The sequence below is a fragment of the Polyergus mexicanus genome, unplaced genomic scaffold (genome assembly GCF_030449975.1).
Source record: "Polyergus mexicanus isolate NDT 795.1 unplaced genomic scaffold, iyPolMexi1.0 SCAF_6, whole genome shotgun sequence".
Classification (NCBI taxonomy): Eukaryota; Metazoa; Arthropoda; class Insecta; order Hymenoptera; family Formicidae; genus Polyergus; species Polyergus mexicanus.
In genome coordinates this window covers 10,877,193-10,895,740 of record NW_027223326.1, presented here as the reverse complement: position 1 = coordinate 10,895,740, position 18,548 = coordinate 10,877,193, and the positions used below count along the sequence as shown (strand labels likewise).

Genomic DNA, 18,548 nt, shown 5'->3' with positions numbered 1-18,548 from the left:
TTAGATTCTTTCATAATTTTATAATTATTAAATTTATTTTCTGCTTTAATAAATGTATGTTTAGATTACAACTTCATTTTTCATATGTGCATCTTATACTTAATTTTACAAATTATATTATTACAAACAAGTAAATAATTAAGAAGGGTTTAAAAATGGAAATTTGTTTATTAGAATTTAATATAAACATTCTTATTATTATCCACTGTCTTGTTTTATACACATTTGCTTTTATTTGTAGTATTATACCAAAACATGAATTATGGATTTATGAATATGTCAAAGCAATCTTTCAATTATATGTATAAGAAATATGTTTCGGTCATTTTACATACGGGTCTATTCCAATGTGATTATCTTAAATATCTGTCGACATTTATGTTTTCAGAACATTATGCTTGTTAAATCACTATTATTTTCTGAGATCATAAACATCCAAAGAGATGTTTAGACTGATGAAATCATCACACGCAATCAAGAAAAATTTAATAAAAAGATATTCTCATTTTTATGCTCTTGTAAATTTTTCGTATCACACAAACTCATGGTACTTGTATGTTTCGTTTTCTATCCGTGGCATAAAATTATTATACAGGATCTTTGAAAAACAAAGTTTAAAGTTGAACAAAATCTCAAAGCAAATAAATAGATTGATATTTACTACGTACATGTATGAACTTTCTTTTAACACATGCATATAAAAATATTTTCCAAAAGTATTTTTGTGTTCCTACAATATTTCTATATCCAATTATTATATTTCAATGAAATATACAAAATGTAGCTGCAAGAAAGATAGAGAGAAAGACATAAGTACAAGAGGGAAAAAAAGCAATTTGTTATAATGTAAAATTGTTGTCTGTGTTTGTGGAAAAAAGAATTTCATATTCAAAATACAAAGTCCACTTTAAAAAATATTATTTATATATATATTCTTAAGTCTGTAGATATATCCATAATAAAAAGCATACTTATTTTCGCTATATATTAATCTATATATTAGTCTAAGCGCCGATTTTTTCGATTTCGTCCGCATCTTCCGCGTCTAGATAATGAATTTTTTTGCCAAAGTGTTTCTCTATATCTTTGCACAATTCCATCGCATGCACCGAGTCAATTAAATTAATAGCAATCCCTGATTTACCAAATCGACCTGTTCTGCCGATCCTGTGTAAATATGTTTCGCAGTCAGCTTGCCGTTTATGATCCATGGGCAGATCAAAATTAACCACTATAGTCACCTGTTCTACATCAATACCTACCAAATTTTATATTACTATCTTTATATAATTGTCATAGTATATTTAAAGATAATCACTAAAAAATGCACAGATTATATGCATTGTGTATTGCATTATCATATTTACCTCTGGCTAAGACATTTGTGGTGATGAGAACTTTCTCAAGCCCTGCTCTAAATCTATCTAGTACAGAAATTCTCTGTTCAACTGTCAAGTCACCAGAGAGTATCGCTACTGCATGCCCATCTCTCGTCATCTTTTCTGCCAACCAACTGGCTGTCTTTTTCGTCTGAAAAATAATACATTATAGTTTATCACAATAATTATTTAGGATTTAATAAATTTTCAAAATACAATCAGAATTCTTACATGACAAAAAATGATTGCTTGCCCAATTGTTATTACGCCATAAATGTTAGTAATAGCTGTATATTTCTCATCTATACTTTTGCATTTAATGTAGTACTGTTTGATATTGTCTAAACTCTCTTCTTCCCTTAATAGCCGTATTATTAATGGATTACTGACTATAATCTCTGCAAAGTTCATCACTTCTGGTTCATAAGTCGCAGAAAAAAACATCATTTGACATTTCTCTGGTTTAAGTAATCTGCATATAAAATAAATATAAGTAATGTCCCGTGTATAAAATATGGACATTATTATTAGTAGATATTATTTAGTTATACAATGCACTGTGATATCTCTGAGAAATTACTTATGGATGCGGATGCATTGATCTTGGTGACCTTGTGTAGCAATCATTACATCTGCTTCATCCAACACAAAAACAGATATTTTGTTTAGATCAAAGTATTTAAATTTGTGTCCCCAATCCAGCACTTTGCCCGGGGTTCCTATAATTATATGCTCGGTGATTCTTGGTTTAATTCTTTCTCTTCTGTTCTCGTCGATTGATTCACGGCTTACTGAAATAGTTACAGCAATGTCAATTGTAAAAGTTCCATGGCAAAAAACTAATTCAAATTTCAAAAAAAAAAAAAAATATATATATATATATATATTACTTTCTTCTCCTCTCACGGCGTACTTTATTTTTATCTCGGGACAAAAGCGTGACATTTTTGCCGCTACTTCGCCCGTTTGAATCGCCAATTCATAAGTTGGTGATAAACAAAGTACTTGTGGGTAATTTTTTGTAACATCCACGCGACTCAACATGGCGAGTACAAATGCAGCTGTTTTGCCAGTTCCAGATTGAGATTGTGCAATCATATTCTGTGGTCTAACAAAATTTTTTCAAAAGTTTAAAAACTATGTTTTAAAAAATCAAAGGATTATAAAAAGTAACTGGCTTATGCTTACGGATCAGCGAGTAAAGTGGGTAACGCTGTTTCCTGAATTCTAGAAGGGGCATTAAATCCCATAGCATATACTCCTTTCAATAGTTCAGGCTTGCTGTATTAAAAAATATTTGTATAAAAATTTATATTATTATATGCCATTATATCAGTATAGAATAAAAATTAAAATTATTTACAGATGAAGAGCATCAAATGTTTTGACACTATGTAATGGAGAATGTGGATCGTTTCTTTGAATCTCTATATCTTTTGTCGTTTCAACTAATTTTTTCCTTAAAATCTTTTGCAGGTGCGATTGCTCCGCCGGCGAAATCTGATCCTCCAATGTATCATCATCGCTCTTTGCATCTCCATCTTTTACAGATGCAGCAGGAATGGATGCAACCTGGCTTGGTTTATCCAAGTTCATATTCGTCAGCTATATAATATATACGATCAATCATTTGAAGAAGTTCAATGTGATAGTTAAAACTAATAAGTACACCGTTATTTCAGATACATAAAATGTGTGCATAAAAAAATAGGTTAACCGGTACAAAAGTTATTATCGCAAATAATAAAATGGATCTTGGATTGAATAGCGAATCGCAATTCTACGTGTAGCGGTGATTTTTTATTACATTCAATGTACATTGTAAACATGAAGAGAATTATGCTCAAGCAAATGTGTAATATATTTCCCGCGGGAACCTCATATTACCTTTGATGTTAATTTGTCCTGTTCGTCGGCATATTGGCCCCAGTCAACTTTAGTCGAAGCCATATTCGTCGGTTCTTATTCTTTCACGATTTATGTCCGTTGAATGCGTGAATCACACCAAAATATCTAGTTTGTTATTTCGTTGACAATGGATCGAAAATGGTTCATGACGTCGTGATGGGTCATGGGTCGCAAGTTCCAAGAAGTGGCAAAGGACGAGGAGCGAAGAACGATGGGTGAGAGGTGAGAGGCCAATTGGCCGACTGAAATCATCTTCAAATTGATTTTGGAGACTCCACGCGGAAAAATGGGAAACTCTGGCTTCGGGGCTGCCAATGCCGAGAAAAAATTTCACTAAAGTAAACGTAAGGGCCCGAGCACAGACTTTTGCATAACCGCATAACCACAAGCATAAGAAAATTGATTGGTCCATTTTCTTATGCATAACGAAATTGATCAATCAATTTCCTTATGCTTATGATTATGCGCTTATGCAAAAATCTGTGCTCGGGCTCTAATAATTTCCACTAAAATCTAGTATTATTGGTATTTTAAAAAGATGATCGATTAATCGATTCTTATTCATCCCCACTTATCGATAAGATCCCGATACGATTATATCGCGGCCATCAAAGAGTTCTTTCTGTCTTACGAGAAACTGGAGGCTTACCATGTCAGAACAGTAAGTGTTTTCGTTTCTTACTTCGAGAGATAGAAAGAAAAGAGAATCTCGAATTCCAATTCGTATAATTCCCCATTAAAAATGATACATTAAACAATAGTTTCGGAGAGTCGCGATTGCGTTAACATTCGTGAAAATGAACAGGTTAGAATCGGCGAACGCCTCTAACAATGACGTTGTTGTGATTCGAAGCGAAAGATCTTCTCCACACTAACGTCTCGTTCACTTTTCCTTCTAAAAAGCTTTCTCTCGTTGAACCTTCCAGTGATGATACCTTGCTAGACGAAGATCTCGGAGATGAAGAATATGATTTGGGTAACGATGAGGAAGAAGCTCTTCTAGCGGACGACTATGAAATAGAGAGGGTGAGCATATTGTTTACCCATTATTTTTCAATCGGATAAAACTTACTCGTTTGATATATTCGGCTATTTCAATCGTGCTTTGCTACCATTGATATCCTAATTTGAAAATACCTTGTTCTTAAATCTTTGTTTTTGTATACATGTTGACCTAATTCGTATCAAAAGTAGTTTCTGCAATTATAATACTATATCATTTAATATCACACAACATCGGTAATTAAACAGAAATGCCAAAATGATGGTTAAAAGCAATGGTATCTTCATTTCTTCTAAATGCTCTTGTTTAATATTCTCTATAAGGAATTCCAATAGACAAAGAAAAATTAGACTTGATATTGCTCAAAGTTTTTTAATTTCAGATAGCGAATAATATTTATAATGCATATATTTATATTATTATCTATGTGTTAAAAAATGTTTAATGTTTCTTGTGCATAAACAGAAAAAATTAGAACTGTACAATATTGGCGCAATGATGATTTTATTAGCAAACTGTTAAGAGAGTGTACTAGAAAGGCAAAGTACCTAAACTATGTATTTCTGAACTCCAAAGTTTCAAACATATATGCGTGATGTATAATTGTTATATTAAGTACTAATGTTTATAGATATATTCATATACATATATATAATATATGTTATATTGGCTAATTTTCTGGTTATAAGTTGTGAATAAATATATTTACAATATAGGAAAGAGGTATTTTACACACGCAGAATAATTTGTGATAATAAGACTGTTCACCAAGGTACAGCAAGAACACTTTTGCTTAATTGCAAATGGTTATGAAAATTGTTACTGCAATATAAAAAATTTATGCTTGATATAAGCATTATGATTTTTGTTAATGGACAATTACAAAATTTTATACAGGTTGAAAAAAATATAAGTAGCTGTGTTGTAATTCACAAGTTCTGATAGTAGACAAGAAAGTTATATAAGAAGTGGGAAAACAAATATATAACATTAGCTGACTATATTGGAAATTAATACCGACAAAAAGTTAAGGATATTATTGTAATTTGTCTTATTTTATAATAACAACATATTGTTTTTCTATATTCAACAGCTTGAGATATTGTCTTGGAATAATTTTCTCTAATGCAAATAATTTATATAGATAATTTTTTTTAGACAAGTATTGCTTAGAAGATACTTATTTGAGTATCAGAATGCTACATGTATTTGTTTTACCTGCTGCGTAAATGCGATAACTTTTGTATAGTAAGATCCATCAAGTGAGATATCAATAATAAGTGAACGGAAAAAATCTGTAATGTGTTTATAAGTCCATTTAAATAACGAATTGGTACTATATACACAATTTAATAATTTGCTAATTACCAATGTAGATCTTTATGATTATATCTTGCCTCGCTTATCGGAAGAGTTACTTGGAGAATGGCCTAATGTAAAATGATACATATAAAATATGCAAAGATTCATCATTATAAATAGAAATTTATATATTATTAAATATTTTTCTGTTTATTCATATAATATTGATATTTTATGATAAGAAAATTCTTATTGTTAAAAATAAATCTATAATTTTTTGTATATGCAACATATTTTCTAAAAATAGTAAGACAAATTTATTTAAAAATATATATATAAATTTTTATAGAGAAAATTATATAGAGAGAAAACTTTCCATCACAATGTAAATTCTTACATTAAGCCATTTTAAAATATGTGTTACGGACTTTGTTATTTCAATTTTCAACAATATAGCGATTGTGAAAGACTATATACATTTCGATTTTTTTAATGTAAAATTGTACACCACGATTTCTAGTATAAGTGTTCCCAAATCATCCAACAAATCAATGTATAAGAAATAATTCAGTTATATTGATATAATAAGATAAATTTTGATTTCATTATAGTTTGAATCTTTCCATTCAATTAATATATTATATATTAATGCTGTTTTAAAACTTATTGCAGATTTTCAAATTGAACATTATTGAATAAATATATATATTTTATTTATATTTGGTTATACAGTTTACATAGACAGTATTGTAACACGACTTTCAATATGATGTGTTATATGAAATTTATACATGCTAAAATTTAAAAAAAGAAACATATCTGGTAAATTGTACTTGTGAAATTCTGTTGTATAACTGCATATATATATATATACTGAATTCTGTAGACTGAATTATATCGTACTACATTGATATTTGTAAGTTTTATCTTATATAAAACATAAGTAATATTTTATTATACAAAATTTGTATGTCGAATATTATATAATTATATATTTATCACTGATTAATATTTTACCGATATAAATTATCGGTTGCTACATCGAAAAGGTATCATATTGCACATAGTCACATTTTTGCACCATTGTATAGTCAGACTTGTCACAATCATCAGTCATATTTGTTTATAAGATCTTTCCGTTTTATTATTATTACCGTTAGAGATAAGAGCATGTTTCCTCAGTATGTTAATGGATGTAATAGATTGGGTGTAGAAGAAAGAAATCTTTAAAGAAGAAAATTCTCTTAAAACTTACGTTTATCGCGTAGGGATCAAATACGCACTAGGATCAGAAATCAGGACTTATATAATACCATATGTGAATGTATATATTGATAGTTTTCACAAACAGTTGGAGGAAGAAGAATATTCCACTTATGCGCACTTTAAATACACATTGGTTATGAAACGTAGATTATAACTACATTATATGGATAAATATCTCGTATTTGCATTACAAATATCTGCCAATTTGATTCCCTGAGCAGCAGAATAGCTATAAGGGAGAAGAGGAAACAGATGATGTACTGGACTTAGGAGTCACGGACGCGCTCGACGACTTAGATGGCGAAGACGAGAATATAGAGTTTAGTAGAGGCAATACTGATAAACATAGCGATAACGATTTCTATAAAGATGGAGAACATCCGATGGAGATACAGCCTACATCATCGTATTATGAGCAAGACGGGGGTGCCGAGCAATACGCGAATGAGCAGGCATCGCATCAGTCCGGCAAAAATTCGGAGTCCAATAACGTTAATGTTTCTAATAATATTGGCAAGGGCGATCTACGCGAGAAGCTCCAAAGAAACATGCAGAAGACTGTTTACATCGGCAACGGACAAGGAATGGAGGACGACGACTGCGAGGAGGCGAAGGAGAGGCGTAACAGATTTCAAAATGAACGTACGATGATTTCTCCAAAGATGAACAATGATATCCCGGAAACTTTAGAGAGTGTCGTCACGTCGGAACCATCCAGAGCGCCGTTCAGAGGAAGAGGACGAGGCCGTGGAGTAAGAGGAAGCAGAGGAGGACGATTTAACATACAAAACACTGGAAACTTCAATCCAAGGTAACAATGTGATCTTAATAATAAATGATACAATTAAATGGATAACAACGGTAATATTAATATAATAATAATCTTAATAATTGAATAAATAAAAATAAAACATATTATTTACATTATTTTTGTTTGGATGTTTCAACTAGTAGATATACATTTTATGAAATATTTTGTTTACAGATTTGGTACGGTACGGCCTGGTAATTTTGATAATCAGCCGCCTGCTTGTAGACCACCACTAATAGAGACCAGACCGCCGTGTCTCCTTGGCATACCAAGTAACGTACCAAATCAGCAGCAGATAATGTACCAACAACAAGCTAATCCACAACAGCCCTTTCAACAGTCCTGCGGCCCAAACGGTCCGTTGCAAGGGCCGCCAGCACAATTTGCGGAGAATAGGCCGCAATTTAGTCCCGGACAATTCCAGGGACCGATGGGGCCGCGTCCGATTGGCAACCAGAGGCTGTCCGAGTACGGACTTAGAAGTCCCTTGGCGGGAGGATCCATGCAAGGACCGAGCTATAATTGTCCGCCCAATCAGCAACCGCCGTATCATCCGCCAATGCAGCCGCCGCCGTTTCCAAATCCGGGCGGCGTCATACAAGAAAATCGATCGGGTATACAGGGCAATCAAGGAGGACCTCTGTTACAAGGAAATCCGGGAGGAGGATCGCTTCTCGGTAACCCAAACTGCCTGTTGTTACCTGGAAATCCACCCAATATGTTGCTACCCAGTGGAGGGAATCTGCCAGTGTCTATGGGCCAGGGATTTCCGCGCCAACAGCAAGCGCTGCCAAGCGCCTCTCAAGGTCCGCCCATACAAAATCTGCCGCCAAACGTGCAGATGTCTAGTCAGCCGCCGCCCTTCGAGAACAGACTGCCGCCGCCACAGTTTCAAGAACACCAGTTCGAAGGCCGAAACGCATACGATGCAAGAGTCGGTTTTCATCCTTCCGATCAAGTACCCAATAACCAATTTAATAACACGATGCAACCGGTACCGCAACAGTCGGCATCTAATATATCACACAGTGTGTCTTTACCTCCAGGGCACAAGATTCTAATCAATCCTCATTTTAGAGGCACCGTTCAACCCGCGAACGATAGTAAGTGTCTCTAACATTTATATCGAATGTACCTAAATAATTGATATTTTTGCTAAAAAATTTTTCTTCTGTAATAATTATGCACAGCTCGACTCATTTGGGATTCTAATCAACAACAAGCCCAACCACAAGTTACTCACAGTGGACAGTTTCCACAACCGCCATCATCGTATCAAAATCAAGGACCTTATAATCAGGCCCAACAAGGTTCATCGCAATATCAACTAAACTATCAGCAGAATAAAAGTGACGTAAGTAGTTGCATAATACATAAAAGCAAAAAGTAGATAAATTTGTAAATCATCACTATTCACATCATAGGATCCATACGCATATTTTTCCGATGTGTGGCAAGAAAATAGACCACAGAAGCTTCAGAATAGCCCGAATAAGCATTATCCCTCGGATAACAATTATTCCCGAGAGAGCAGTTACAGTGATGGTAATAAATATAAATTGAATAGCCAATGGGAGCAAAGGGATAGCTATCAAGAGGTAAATATTATGCGGAATTCGAAAGTAATGTTTATATTAGATTTTTTGTATTGCATGTTCAATCGTTTCATTTTCGTTGAATTAGGATTATAGAGGATCTCACCAAAATTATCGAGAAAGAGATTTGCCGCTACGAGCAAGAAACAATCATACACAGAGGAGCAGAACGCCATCAAATACGTATCGCGGTGACTCTTACGATCAAGTCCACAATCTGAAATTTTCTAGACCGGCGAACATTGCATCTCGTGGAGCGAATAGACCGCCGCAGAAGAGGCTATCTGAGTCTTCGGACAAAGGACCGCGGGAAGTAAGTCCAAAACGAAATAAGCCGTCTAATAGAAATCTTCAAGAGGTGCGGAGAGTAGATACAGCAAGTGAAACAGTCGCTAACAAGGTTAATTTCTCATTCTACAAAGAATTGGCTATCCCTAATCACGATAGAATCTAAATACATTACAAAGCTATGATTCTAGGATGAAGATAATGATCCGGAGATGCAGGAATACCGTAAGAAAATGGAAGAGCAAAAACGTCTTCGGGAGAAGATATTACGTGAGAAGGAGAGCAGACGTAAGATGGCTGCAATGGAGAAACAAAATGAAGATGTCAAGATCGATTCAAACGCTGCAGGTAAAATGATTTATTGTACAAGCACACTGTTATATTTTTCTTGTCAATTACAACAATTTGATCAAAATATTTTAGTGATTGAAAGCACGCAGCAAGAAATAAAACCTGCATCAGCATTAATGGGGATTGTAAAGGACAGTGTTAAAACTCGCCCTGGTGTTGCTAAAGGACGCGGTCGTCCTACCAATATACAGAACACAGAGGTACAACATTAAATGTATCACTATATTATATTCCTCAATTGTGATTAAATTCGTGATGACAAGATGTATAAATTATACAATTGTATTTTATATACATATATATATATACATATTTCTGCATTTATAAAGAGAAACTTTATAACAAAATTTTATTCTGGCATTTGTATAGTTTATTTATAAGTAATAGGGATATGATTCAGTGATAATATTTTTTAATGAAATTTATATAATACTTATTATGCACAAATAATAATACTTACATACATACTTAGATACCAACTATACTTAGACTGAACAAATTATTTCTCTTTAGAATCAGCAGTTTTGTTATACTGCATGTTTATTAATTAGAAAATGTCATTTTTTAAACATACATATACATTTTATCATTAATTATATAGATTTTTAAATGAGATATCACTTAATTACACGTACAATTTTTTTTTAAAGTTACTGTGTACATTTTTCTTATGTTCCAATAAAATATACTTTTTTAATCAATTTTGGTTTTTTTTCTCATTTCCTCCAGATTAAACATATCTTAACAGACAACTTTAAACAAGTCAAAATTCGTATACTTTTTAAAGTAAATTGTTTAGGGGAAACATGTATATTGTTAATATAGTTGAGCTTGTGTTTTATGCTATTATTGTTATTTTGGTGAAATACCTAATTTTCACAATAGTAATTAAATCATAATACAATAATTTATCTAAAATAACGTATTTTTTGTTGTAGGCAGCAGACAGACCATCTAATATGCGAATTGTCAGAACGATACCAACTATACAAATTAATGATTTGTCAGATGCAATCGATTCGAGAGATAATAACTCCGGATACGCAACTAATCAAGCTGGCGATATTGTACAAATGAGACAAGTGATACAACAATCTGGCACGCGAAGAGTCGTGATACAAAAGCCTCTGTTAAATTCGCAAAAGATCATCGCTACCACGATACAAAAAACTGTCTCCAATCTGCAGAAGAATCAGGGATTACAACAGAAAATAGTTCCGAACACACAAGTTATGCAAGTGCAGAAAATCGTACAGAATCAGGTCAATGCATTACAAAAATCTGGAATTGTTGGACCGAAAACCACAAATATTGGCCAGAGAATAATAACACATAAAACATCTGGTAGCCTGCAGAAAACTGTAATCAACGATAGCGCCAATGTTCACGGCCAAAAGATCATGCAACAAAATCCCCAGCGAATCGTGTTGCAAAAGTCTGCAGTTCAACCGAAAAAGTTACCCGAGATAAAGACGAACACTGTTAAATTAGAGAATTTGGCTGCAAGCACTTCTGAGGTCCAAATTAGACGTATGTGTCAAGCCATCGGAACCATTGAGGTGACTATATTTACATGAGAATGTTTGACCTGGCACACTCGTTTTTATCAATTATTATCGACACGCTTATCATATTTACTGTACATGTTTCATGCATTTTCTTTACTTTCAAGTTGATGGAGAATGTTTAGATTTAGGATTATAGATTCCAAAGCATAGCTATTTACTTTTTGCATGTGCTTTATATAAATTCCTCTATAAGAAACAGATTTTATTTGGACAAATATACACATAGAAGATAACGAATGTATTATTTCTTTATAGACAACTTGTAATTCACATAGTAAATGTAACAAAGTATTATAGCAAAGTCTTAGAGGCTTGTGTTTGACATATTATGTCGATTATTCTTTAACTATTAATTTAGATAGCTACAACGATTTCATTCCAAAGATATTATAATTAGGAATAAGCAGTATTCCAAAAAAAAAACTTCTATGATAAACATTCCCCTTACATACAAGTATATTATATACATAATCCTATTGTTTTACATTGAATTATTAGAACGACGATTTTATAATGTGTTGATTTGTTTTAGATACATTACATGCATGTAATGTGATGATTAGTATTTAATAGCTGACCAGATATTATGTTCATTATATACAAACTAGAGAATATATAATTGAAAAACAAATTTTTTTAATAATATTACAGTATAATCACAGATTATTTGATAATTGATATATATTTATTTTTGGTTTATATAATTTTCCCAATATTTTTTTTCTTCATACAAGATGTAATTGAATAACACACACACACATACACACATTTTAAAAGTGTGATGAAACCTGTAAACTTTATATCGCAGTACGAGTTTGAGAGACAATTATTGTAATAAAACCAATCACGAATTCTGCAAAACTTGAAATTGTTAATGACTTCATGACATTTCCTTATTTTGTCCCTCTCGAAAATGTATGCGGTATACAAACAAACATGTTAAAGAAACTCATTAATTTTCTTTGAAAATTATTACATTTTTTATTGCTTATACATAGATATTCACTTTTATGTTTATTTTAAATTTACTTGACAATCTAATAACAGTATATTCTTTATTCTTCGTGTTATAGAGCATACGTATGGGCGAGGGTAACGCGACCATTGTGTTTAAGACACAATCTGCCGCCATGGTGTTTCACAAGAAATACCAGCGTAAAATGCTCGATCTATCGCTGATAACCGTTCGCCTTGTGCCGCAAAGCACTCTCGCCAATAAAGTGGTAACGGCGACCGCGAAGAAATCTTAGAGACGAATCTCGAAATACTATTAGCATATTTTTAGCGTTAATTCCATGTAAACCGCGATTCTCCTAGATGGTACTTTTCTCATTTTAAGGTCCATCAGACCTGTTTGATAGAGATAAATGTATCTATATATTTTATACGCGTATATATTCCACAACACTACAGAAATTTGTAAAATTTAGTGAAAATGTAGTGAAACTTCTACTGGACTTTTAGTAGAAAAATGATATGTAAACGATAAGAGTTCTCAAAATATTTCAATAAAGTATGAGACATAAATTATTATTTATGAGAACTCATCTATGTATATATAAGGAAAAATTGTATATTTCGTATAAAATAATGTATAATGATGTGCATATGAAATAAAGTAACATGCAACAATATGCAAATATAAAAGAAGAAAATGATTGTACGAAGTTTATTATAGTGATATAATATAGCGATAATACTTTCTTAAAGCGTTAGTGCTTTATGAGTGGAAATAAAATTTATTCTATTATAATCAATTGTATCTGAAAAAATAACTCGCGAATCACAGTATAGAGAATAAATGTATATTTAAGTAAGTGAGAAAACGCTCATTATACAAAATATCCTATTATATATCGATAATATATGTAATCTAGATGATAAACTTATAGAGTGCATAAACAATCATATTACAATAAACTGCAGCTCATTTAGAATATCAGCTCTAATTATTATATATATTTTGTTAAATTTATAACTTTATTTTTACAAGACACTTTCGTAAACTAAAAAAGTAACAAAGATAAAAATGGGCATTATATGGAAAAAAAATGGATGTTACTGATCGTATAAGCGTTATTATTATATAAGCATTCTTTAATCTCCTCTTCGTTTTTTTTTAAAGGTTGCTATTAAAAAAATAAAGATTAACATATCTCAGTTATTGATATATTGAAACTGTTATTGAATATATTGCTCAGTTATTGATATATTGCAAACATAATTTATATTCAATGATTAAAATTTAAATATCTCAATCGCCTGCTTTCAATTAAATATTAAATTAACAATTATTACTATTAATTAAAATTTAAACTAATTGGGAGCAAAAAATGTGGAACGCTTCACGATTTTGCGTGTCATCCTTGCGCAGGGGCCATGCTAATCTTCTCTGTATCGTTCCAATTTTAGTATATGTACTGCCGAAGCAAGTACAAATGCAGAGCTCGAAGAAATTCTTTATAAAGTAAGCATCTTTGCAAGTGTACTTGCGAGAAACTAAAAATGACAATCAAATCGCCGTCTAGTGGTGAAACTATGTACTACATTAGAGAAATGCTGAATGACTTTTGTTCATGGCGCGATTAAAAGAGAATTTGAATATATAGTATATTTTTGTTATATTATTAACAAAAATTAGTAAGAAAAATGTACAAAATAATTATAACGATGGCGTATATTTGTGCGTTTTAATTTAATTAAGATATATACGCGATCGGAGTCCTACGTTTGATTAACCTATAACATTTAATGTTTTGTATTCATATTAGTATTACCAGTGCTAATATTTTGTCATTTACCATATACAATGGCCAAGTGCGCGTACTTTTTGTCGCATAAATCGTCATTAGAGTTCTGTCAACGTTTAAAATTTCTACGTACGAGTAATCGGATATTAAATGCGGTGCGAAAGTTTGCGGACGACAAGTCGGCTATTATTTTAGGGCTCGAAACAAGCTGCGACGATACAGGATGCGGAATTGTGGACACTACAGGAAAAATATTGGGCGAGGTGATAAACTCGCAGCATCTTACTCATTTAAAGTAATTGATTGCTATTATCGTATCTCGCGAGCAAGTATATTTGGAAGATCAATATGAGTTCGTTACACGTATTTAATTTGCAGTTATAAATGAATTTAATCTATTGATTAAGACCGTATATATATATTTAATTATTACATCAAATACAAATTCATTTCTGTGTATGTTTTATTTAAAAAAAGTTACCAAAACTGTATTTAGATTATTTTTAAGATAAATTAATTTTTAAGATAATTTAAAAATTGTTTAGCAATGCATTTTAATTCTAGTTGTATTCTTGTTTTTCAGACATGGTGGCATAATACCTACAATTGCCTATGATATGCACAGACAACAGATTACTACAGTTTGCGAAGATGCGCTGAGATCAGCAAATTTAAGATTAAGAGATATAGATGCTATTGCAACCACAACTAAACCAGGTCTTCCTTTATCACTCACTGTTGGAAATACCTTTGGCAAATATCTCTCTAGGATCGGTAACAAACCATATATACCAATTCATCATATGGAAGCTCATGCATTAACAATACGAATGGTCCGGAAAGTATGTTGGAAATATAATTGTATATAAAAAAAAGCATATGTGTATGTGCTATACACAGTATGAATATATATTCATATAATATTTTATAGGTAGATTTTCCTTTCCTCGTTTTACTCGTATCAGGTGGCCATAGTTTACTAGCAATCGTTGAAAGTGTAGATAAATTTTACACACTAGGTACTACATTGGATAATGCACCTGGTGAAATTTTTGATAAGGTATATTTGCAAAAAGAAATTTACTACTTATTTTTCAATTTTTTAATAAATTTGAGATTAATTTTGCTTCCAAAAGTTATATGGCAAAAGTTTATAGAAGATTCTATATAACGCAAAAAAAATTTCTTATGTAATTTAATAACGATTGCAGATTGCTCGCAGACTCAAGCTTGCGAATATACCAGAATTTTCACATATGAGTGGTGGCCAAGCCATAGAGAGTGCAGCAAGCAAAGCGACAGATCCGACTAAATTTATTTTCGAGCTTGCCATGACGAGAAAGAGAGATTGTCAATTTACTTTCGCGGGTATATTAAACAAAAGTTTGATACACATTAGCAAACAAGAAAAAGAACATAATGTCGATGGCAGTACAGTCATCCCTGATGTGTATAATCTCTGTGCTGCACTGCAAATATCTGCTATAAAGCACATTTGTCTCAGAACACAAAGGGCAATGGAATTTATTAATAATCTGAATTTGATATCACAGGAGAAACGAACTTTGGTATGTTGATAAGACTACTTGCATCAATTTCTGATTTGTTCTATATATTTATTTAAATGCAGGTAGTATCTGGTGGAGTGGCTTGTAATAATTTCTTAGCAGAAGCTTTAGAAATTGTTTGCTTGGAAAAAGGTTTTAAATTCGTTAGAACTCCTCCTCGATTGTGTAACGACAATGGCGTAATGATCGCATGGAATGGCGCGGAGAGGTGGATGGCGAATGTAGGCGTTATCCGAGATAGGGACGAAATTGAAATGGTAACTGTTGAGAAAAAGGCATCACTCGGGGAAAATTGGATCGAAAGAGTGCAGGATGCAAACATAAAATGTAAATTAGTAAAATTAAAGGGGCTTTTAGATTAAACACTAATTTCAATCTTTCATTTGAACCTCTGTATTTTCAAACAATTAACAATCGAAATAATGGCGCCCGAGATCACTTTTGACGAGTCGTTATTAACAATAGAGCCAATTTAATTGATGTACAAAACATTTATTTTCTTATGTTATACAAATCTATACAACAGTCGATGTATGTTGTTCACTTTGCCGCTTTATCCTATGTATCAGTTGTAAGTCCAAGGAATCACCATGCTGAGCGATGTTTTTCCGTTCTTCATATTTATCTAAGATATTTCGTATCCTCTCTTTAATTTCTTCTATCTGCTTTTTATTTTCCGAAATTAAAGACACGGGTAAAATATCGTCGATATGTATAGTTTGCTCAGGCCGCATTTCCTCTGGACATGTAGCCACATATTTAGATAAATTATACAGTGCCGGCTTAACTTTTTTGAGGATACTATCAGCATTGTCAGTGTCCATTTTATTGATTATAATCATGGTTGGCATTTTTAATAGGTCTGGTTTGTAAAGTTCAATCTCTTTGTTTAGTAAGACCACAGTTTCCAAACAAGATCTATGTTTATATTTGGGCGACAATTGAAAACCTTGTATGTCTACGATGAATAGGAGCAGCTTTGTTCTTTCGATATGCTTCAAGAATTTGTGACCCATTCCGATATTCATATGCGCACCCTCAATCAGACCTGGTAAGTCCGCAACAGTGATTGTCCTCTCATCTTCATAATTCATGATCCCCAATCTGGGCCTTATAGTAGTAACTGCAAAATATACAATTCCAAAATCTGATCTATCCCAAATATTAATAAGACGGCAGGTTTCCTTAAGATAATGTAATGGCATTGAATAAATTAATAGGATTGTAGATTAAAATCTTACAAGGATAACTAGCAATTTTAGGTTTAGCTTTTGAAACTGCTGCCAAGAATGTGCTCTTGCCGGCATTGGGAAAGCCGACCAGTCCAACATCAGCGATTAGTTTCAAATCCAGGTTTATCATCTGAGATTCTCCCTTTAATCCGCAGTAACCTGTCTCCTCAGACCCACCCATTCCACCTTTTGCTACCAATAGTTTTGTGTCTTCTTTGTTTAACTCTCCTAAATTTTAAATTATGAAAAAAATGAGAAAATAAGCAATGAATGTATACAAAATGAACATAATGCTTGAGAAATTATGCTTACCTAACAATATTCCATTTTGATTATATATCATAATGCCACGTGGGACTGAAATAACTTTGTCTTGACCAGGTGTACCTATAATTCCTTTGGCCTTACTATCACTTCCCGAATCTGCTTTGATCCGTTTGCTCTTCAAGGTTTTGACAACGTTCTCCAGGGTCAGTCCATCTTTTGCAATCATGTACACGTTACCTCCTGCGCCTCCGATTCCACCATAACGAGGTAAGCCAGCTCCTCCTGTGCCTCCCCTGACATGAAGACGTAGTGTGTCGATGAATGTTGCACGTAGGTATTTTCTAGGTAGCTGCAAAAACAAAATTTTTCTTTTGAAAATATGACACTTTCTATTTAAATATATCGTTCAATAATTTAACAAAAAATATTCACTTTACCTTTTTGACACAACCTAAAATCTGCGTCAAAAATACCATTATAATAAGTGTTATGAGAGATAAGTAATTCTCAAATTTATTATTTTTTTTTTTATATGTTTGCACTTTTCTTTCGATTTATTTAATTTTCTTTATTCATCAATCGTATAACTAGTATAACTGGTATATCATTTTCCTGCAAGAGGTTAAGTCATTGTTGCGCACGCCATATTTAAACACGCTAATTTATCGGACGAGATTATCGATCGAAATTCATCGATAATGCAAGATGTAGCTTCTAGATGTCATCTTGGTCTTGGATGTCATTTCGGCCATTTTGTTTAATGCAACTGAAAGTTCAAACCGTTTTCTGTTCGTCTTCGGCAACGTCCTCGCTTCGAGGAAGAATTTATTCAGAGAAGAATACTTATTAAAGGTATAGTCAGACGCAAAGGATTTCTTCCCTGGCTGGTCCAAATTTTTCCTACATTAGTGGATCTTATTAAAGATATTGCTATTTTTATTTAATTTTTGAATAATTCATTCATATGATTTCTTTTTTCTGTCTTTCATTCTTTCCTTGCAGTAGAATGTTTGTTTTTATGTATATATTTTATTGTTATTTAATATTATTCAAGATTTGTTTCATTATTTTCATAAGTTTGTTTTCTGTATTTATAAGGTTCATATAATTCCCATAATGATAAAATCGATGATATTAAATAAAGTGATGCTGAAATAAACGCGAAGAAAGTCACCACTCATATGTCGCGACGTAAATATTTTATTGATGCAATCATGATATCTATATAAATTGCAATATTATTTATCTATATCAAAACAG

General features: G+C 32.4%; 4 protein-coding genes and 1 non-coding gene across 5 annotated transcripts; 2 read left to right on the top strand and 3 right to left on the bottom strand.

Moving 5' to 3' along the window:
* Nucleotides 1–53: 53 nt before the first annotated feature.
* On the bottom strand, nucleotides 54–3,536 carry Dbp80 (putative ATP-dependent RNA helicase Dbp80). The gene is made up of 8 exons (XM_070297066.1): nucleotides 3,267–3,536; nucleotides 2,743–2,984; nucleotides 2,568–2,660; nucleotides 2,270–2,487; nucleotides 1,960–2,170; nucleotides 1,611–1,851; nucleotides 1,368–1,530; nucleotides 54–1,258 (listed from the first exon to the last, which is right to left on the bottom strand). The coding sequence occupies exons 1-8, from the start codon at nucleotides 3,327–3,329 to the stop codon at nucleotides 1,005–1,007; spliced, it is 1,485 nt and encodes a 494-aa protein (XP_070153167.1). The 5' UTR covers nucleotides 3,330–3,536; the 3' UTR covers nucleotides 54–1,004.
* A 352-nt stretch (nucleotides 3,537–3,888) lies between these two features.
* On the top strand, nucleotides 3,889–13,075 carry LOC138933912 (RNA-binding protein 33). The gene is made up of 11 exons (XM_070297124.1): nucleotides 3,889–3,948; nucleotides 4,214–4,313; nucleotides 7,080–7,669; nucleotides 7,844–8,772; nucleotides 8,860–9,023; nucleotides 9,094–9,267; nucleotides 9,353–9,664; nucleotides 9,744–9,900; nucleotides 9,976–10,103; nucleotides 10,842–11,462; nucleotides 12,545–13,075. Exons 1-11 carry the CDS (start codon nucleotides 3,938–3,940, stop codon nucleotides 12,719–12,721), a joined length of 3,363 nt encoding a protein of 1,120 aa, XP_070153225.1. The 5' UTR covers nucleotides 3,889–3,937; the 3' UTR covers nucleotides 12,722–13,075.
* Nucleotides 13,076–13,800: 725 nt separating this feature from the next.
* On the bottom strand, nucleotides 13,801–13,907 carry LOC138934429 (U6 spliceosomal RNA). Its single transcript, XR_011447127.1, has one exon. It is a non-coding gene; the product is annotated as a U6 spliceosomal RNA (small nuclear RNA).
* Nucleotides 13,908–14,044: 137 nt separating this feature from the next.
* Tcs4 (Threonyl-carbamoyl synthesis 4) lies at nucleotides 14,045–16,176 on the top strand. The gene is made up of 5 exons (XM_070298072.1): nucleotides 14,045–14,516; nucleotides 14,805–15,063; nucleotides 15,153–15,281; nucleotides 15,433–15,789; nucleotides 15,852–16,176. Exons 1-5 carry the CDS (start codon nucleotides 14,281–14,283, stop codon nucleotides 16,149–16,151), a joined length of 1,281 nt encoding a protein of 426 aa, XP_070154173.1. The 5' UTR covers nucleotides 14,045–14,280; the 3' UTR covers nucleotides 16,152–16,176.
* On the bottom strand, nucleotides 16,169–17,942 carry LOC138934387 (GTP-binding protein 10 homolog). Its single transcript, XM_070298073.1, has 4 exons — nucleotides 17,726–17,942; nucleotides 17,334–17,637; nucleotides 17,031–17,249; nucleotides 16,169–16,912 (listed from the first exon to the last, which is right to left on the bottom strand). The coding sequence occupies exons 1-4, from the start codon at nucleotides 17,762–17,764 to the stop codon at nucleotides 16,305–16,307; spliced, it is 1,170 nt and encodes a 389-aa protein (XP_070154174.1). The 5' UTR covers nucleotides 17,765–17,942; the 3' UTR covers nucleotides 16,169–16,304.
* Nucleotides 17,943–18,548: the final 606 nt, after the last annotated feature.

Excerpts from the sequence above, each read along its gene's own strand:
- Dbp80 (XM_070297066.1), bottom strand. The coding sequence starts at position 3,329 with ATGGCTTCGACTAAAGTTGACTGGGGCCAATATGCCGACGAACAGGAC. Across the intron at positions 2,661-2,742 it reads ACATTTGATGCTCTTCATCT|CAAGCCTGAACTATTGAAAG; the intron begins GTAAATAATTTT and ends TTTTTAATACAG. Across the intron at positions 2,171-2,269 it reads CGCCGTGAGAGGAGAAGAAA|TAAGCCGTGAATCAATCGAC; the intron begins GTAATATATATA and ends TAACTATTTCAG.
- LOC138933912 (XM_070297124.1), top strand. Across the intron at positions 4,314-7,079 it reads ACGACTATGAAATAGAGAGG|CAGAATAGCTATAAGGGAGA; the intron begins GTGAGCATATTG and ends TTCCCTGAGCAG. Across the intron at positions 9,024-9,093 it reads ATCAGCAGAATAAAAGTGAC|GATCCATACGCATATTTTTC; the intron begins GTAAGTAGTTGC and ends TTCACATCATAG.
- Tcs4 (XM_070298072.1), top strand. The coding sequence starts at position 14,281 with ATGGCCAAGTGCGCGTACTTTTTGTCGCATAAATCGTCATTAGAGTTC. Across the intron at positions 14,517-14,804 it reads CAGCATCTTACTCATTTAAA|ACATGGTGGCATAATACCTA; the intron begins GTAATTGATTGC and ends CTTGTTTTTCAG. Across the intron at positions 15,790-15,851 it reads CACAGGAGAAACGAACTTTG|GTAGTATCTGGTGGAGTGGC; the intron begins GTATGTTGATAA and ends ATTTAAATGCAG.
- LOC138934387 (XM_070298073.1), bottom strand. The coding sequence starts at position 17,764 with ATGGTATTTTTGACGCAGATTTTAGGTTGTGTCAAAAAG. Across the intron at positions 17,638-17,725 it reads TTTTAGGTTGTGTCAAAAAG|CTACCTAGAAAATACCTACG; the intron begins GTAAAGTGAATA and ends TTGTTTTTGCAG. Across the intron at positions 16,913-17,030 it reads TAAAATTGCTAGTTATCCTT|TTACTACTATAAGGCCCAGA; the intron begins GTAAGATTTTAA and ends TATATTTTGCAG.